This window comes from Cherax quadricarinatus, chromosome 8, assembly GCF_038502225.1.
Source record: "Cherax quadricarinatus isolate ZL_2023a chromosome 8, ASM3850222v1, whole genome shotgun sequence".
Classification (NCBI taxonomy): domain Eukaryota; kingdom Metazoa; phylum Arthropoda; class Malacostraca; order Decapoda; family Parastacidae; genus Cherax; species Cherax quadricarinatus.
Genome location: NC_091299.1, coordinates 12,641,507 through 12,645,730, shown reverse-complemented (window position 1 = coordinate 12,645,730; position 4,224 = coordinate 12,641,507). Strand labels below are relative to the sequence as shown.

General features: G+C 41.6%; 1 protein-coding gene across 1 annotated transcript; it reads right to left on the bottom strand.

Moving 5' to 3' along the window:
- Positions 1-637: 637 nt before the first annotated feature.
- LOC128685403 (uncharacterized) lies at positions 638-2,388 on the bottom strand. Its single transcript, XM_053771929.2, has 2 exons — positions 2,357-2,388; positions 638-1,606 (listed from the first exon to the last, which is right to left on the bottom strand). Exons 1-2 carry the CDS (start codon positions 2,366-2,368, stop codon positions 815-817), a joined length of 804 nt encoding a protein of 267 aa, XP_053627904.2. The 5' UTR covers positions 2,369-2,388; the 3' UTR covers positions 638-814.
- Between the last annotated feature and the right edge of the window lie 1,836 nt (positions 2,389-4,224).

Below are 4,224 nucleotides of genomic sequence, written 5' to 3'. Positions count from 1 at the left end.
ATATATATATATATATATATATATATATATATATATATAATTATTATATATATATATATATATTAATTATTTGGAAAAAAAATTGAAAGAGAATTGACGCCCATACCTGCAAATCACCTAGAATAGAACAGAAGATAACTGACGATGTGTCTAAAGCTGAAGAAGACACATGACAACACTTAAGATTCACCATCGTAGTGTTCACACTACCCAGATCATATAATAATTTTGATAACTCTATGAATGCATCTTATTTATGGACTAGGGTTAGGTAAGGTTTGTCAGGAAAGAGGACAAGTGTTTCCTGATGCGGGTCTTAGTCATATGACGACCTGCCACTGGAGCTTTCGGTCGTCTGACTGAAGCCTTCCACTGGCTTACCGGTCCACCCCTTTAAATATTATGGTTATGATTATAACCATATCATAACATTTATAGAATATATTATTATTTTATAGCAAGATTCTCGCTAATTTTTAAATTAGAATAATTTTTATGCAATAAAATTAATAAGAACATAAGAAAAGAGGAACATTACAGCAGGCCACTAAGCCCATACTAGGCAAGTTCTTCTCAAACCCAAACCCACTATTGTATATTATTCATTTTTATTAGTGAATAAAAAAGTGAATGAGGATTCTATTTATTCATTAATTTATTTATTCATGACGATGATAATTTGCTACAGTTCATGGATTATCACAGTTTTGTAATAATGTTAAAAAAATCTTGAAATCCACAATTTTTGGGCTGTCTCATTAATAACAATAACAACTATGAACAAAGTTTGCGCCATTATCCAAGGATTAATATTTTACGGCTGTGAATACAGCCTCGACGGCTGAGATACAGAGTGACCAAAACCCGTTGAAAATCCAGCTGTACTGCCGAAGCTGCCACTGTCACTCGCAAAACCAACACCGCCACCAAAGCCGGTTACCAAACCAGAGCTGCCACCAAAACTTCCTCCACCTAAGCTGCCACCTCCAAAACTTCCACCACCAAAGCTGCCAACGGTGTTACCAATCAGATCACCGCTACCTTGGGCAGCGGAGCTGAGGGCAGACTGAAGATCGCCACCGGTGGGCAGAGATGGGTTGTCGCCTTCGGCATAGTTGACGAAGTACAATTGCGGGGTCTCTTGCTCTGGTGCCGGTACTTGGATGACCTTCTGCTGGTGCACAGGTCGTTTGTTGAGAACGTACAAGACATTTTTCTGTTGAGGTGGTGGCACCACAATTGGTTCCAGGGCTGGGAGGGGTTCTGGGTTACGAATGAACAGAATATTATGGTCAAGTCTTGGTGGGGGAATGTATGGTCGTGGACCAACGATCGGCGTCACCTCAGGAGCATTGTACACATACAAGTTGCGGGTGATCTGAGGAGTTACGCAGTTGCCGTCCACATGACGGATCTGTCCATGACCACAGCTGCCTCCAGGAAATCCAAAGCCTCCTGAGGTTAATCCTGAAAATCCTGAACCTCCAGAGAACCCGGAACCGCTTGAGAATCCTGAACCAGAGGAGAATGCTGACCCAGAGGGCGTGGCTAGGTTGTAGCCTGGAGGTTCGGCGACCGCAGTGACAACCAGGAAACAGGTCAATATCTGCAGGGAAATGAAAGTAACAACTTAAAATATGTCGACGAGGAAAAATATTTTATGAGTATAGAAGATAAGAAAATACGCATTTAACCGTGGATGAATGGACAGAAAAACGTCCATACACAAGTGTCAGGATTGATGGAATAGTTCAAGTCAGACTTATAAAAAAAAGAGTGCTAAAGAGTTTGACTGTTAGAAGAAAAGAAAGTTGTAGTGCCATTAGATGGAAGCGAAAGATAAAACGTAAACTGAGAGAAGATATGTGAAACATATTTAGAGAAGCTCTAAGAAATATATCCTTAGAATTATCCAGGAAGGCCTTTGCATAATTTTTAGTAAATATGTAAAATTGGTTAGTTGAATAAGATTGTATCCTTGATGTGAAGACAATTCCACTGGTGAACGGTTACGAATATTATCATATTCTCCCCGCGCGCTGTTTGACCCCTTACCGGTTTAGCGCTCCCTCTCTCTCATGAATGTCATAATAATAATATAAGGTAAAAGTAAGTCAATCACTCAACACCAACGACTACCACAAATTCGTCACTATCACTTTTACGACCTGATTGCCAGTAGGTATCTGTCCACAAACGGATTCACTTATCCAGCTCCTACACCATCCAAGCTATATTATGTAAGCTATATTATGTAAACCATATTATGTAAACTATATTATGTAACCTATATTATGTAAGAGACTATTGATATATTGAAAAGTGTAGCAGCACTACTGCAGAAGGAAGCACTCACCAGGAGTTCCATGGTGGCGTCTGATGATTGACCAAGACATCTGAGCCTTATATACCTACCTCCGTTTCCCGCTCTTTCCCATAAGTTTTTTTAATCCCTTTCCTTAGGGATCCCTTTCACCGTCCCTGGCTGAGTGTCCCGGGATGACCCAGTGTTCAACTAATTTCTGTAACAGACTCTAGATTTAGGTACGAAATGTAATTGATTTGAAAATGGAACATTAGTAACGTTAAAACTTGTAAATCATTATGTGTATGTTGACCTTGATATAAACACAACACATACAGGGACGATCTACTGTGCTTTTCGCTCTTGCAGTTGTATCTCACACTGGGTTTACCACCATCACTCTGTAAAGAGTATGTGTGGAATCGCTCTTTATATTTAAAGGACTTTAATAAATTAATTGATTTGCATGCCATTTTTTCTTCTTCAAATGAGATGCTTCTCTCTCTCTCTCTCTCTCTCTCTCCTCACGAAAGTAACACATTGCTATTACCAGTACTGGTACTAGCAATACTACTATTATCAGTACTGGTAATATCAGTATCTAGGACACAAGGTACTTGTAATAGCAGTAACTGGGGCACAAGGTACTAGTAATAGTAGTAACTGGGGCACAAGGTACTGGTAATAGTAGTACCTCAGACACAAGGTACTAGTAATAGCAGTACATGGGACACAAGGTACTGGTATTAACAGTATCTGGGATACAAGGTACTGGTAACAGTAGTACCTGGGACACAAGATACTGATACAAGTAGTACTTGGGGCACAAGGTACTGATATTAGCAGTACCTGGGACACAAAGTACTGGTAATAGCAATACCTGGGACACAAGGTACTAGTATTAACTGTACCTAGGACACAAGATACTGGTATTAGCAGTACCTGGGGCACATGATAATGGCATTAACAGTACCTGGGGCACAAGGTACTGATAATAGTAGTACCTGGGACACGAGGTACTGGTATTAGCAGTGCCTGGGACACAAGGTATTGGTATTAGCAGCACCTGGGACACAAGGTGCTGGTATTAGCAGCACCTGGGACACAAGGTACTGGTACAAGCAGTACCTGGGACACGAGGTACTGGTACAAGCAGTACCTGGGACACAAGGCACTGGTACAAGCAGTACCTGGGACACAAGGTACTGGTACAAGCAGTACCTGGGACACAAGGCACTGGTACAAGCAGTACCTGGGACACAAGGTACTGGTACAAGCAGTACCTGGGACACGAGGTACTGGTACAAGCAGTACCTGGGACACAATGCACTTGCACAAGCAGTACCTGGGACACAAGGTACTGGTACAAGCAGTACCTGGGACACAAGGCACTGGTACAAGCAGTACCTGGGACACAAGGTACTGCTTCTACCACTAGTGAACATCTAAATGGTACCTCACTAGTATTGCACCTCACTCTGAGCCTCTATATACCCTCTGTGTCCATGTATTGTTTGTAATGGCTTGATAAAGCTCCTGGAGAGCGAAACGTTGCCACAATAAAATGTCACATTAGTTGCACTTGTGTCCTTTTAATTTACATATTGTCGGTAATTCTACCAACTTTATTACAAGGGATTATGTATACCCCTGCAGAGGGTGGAAGCTTGTCCTGTCTATCACTGGTAATGTCCTTGATGGTCGTGGTTGTGGAGGTAGATACTTGGAATGAGGTATTGGAAAAGATGTTGGAAACGTGTTTGGCAATGGTACAAGCAGTACCTGGGACACAAGGTACTGGTACAAGCAGTACTTGGGACACAAGGTACTGGTGCAAGCAGTACCTGGGACACAAGGTACTGGTACAAGCAGTACTTGGGACACAAGGTACTGGTACAAGCAGTACTTGGGACACAAGG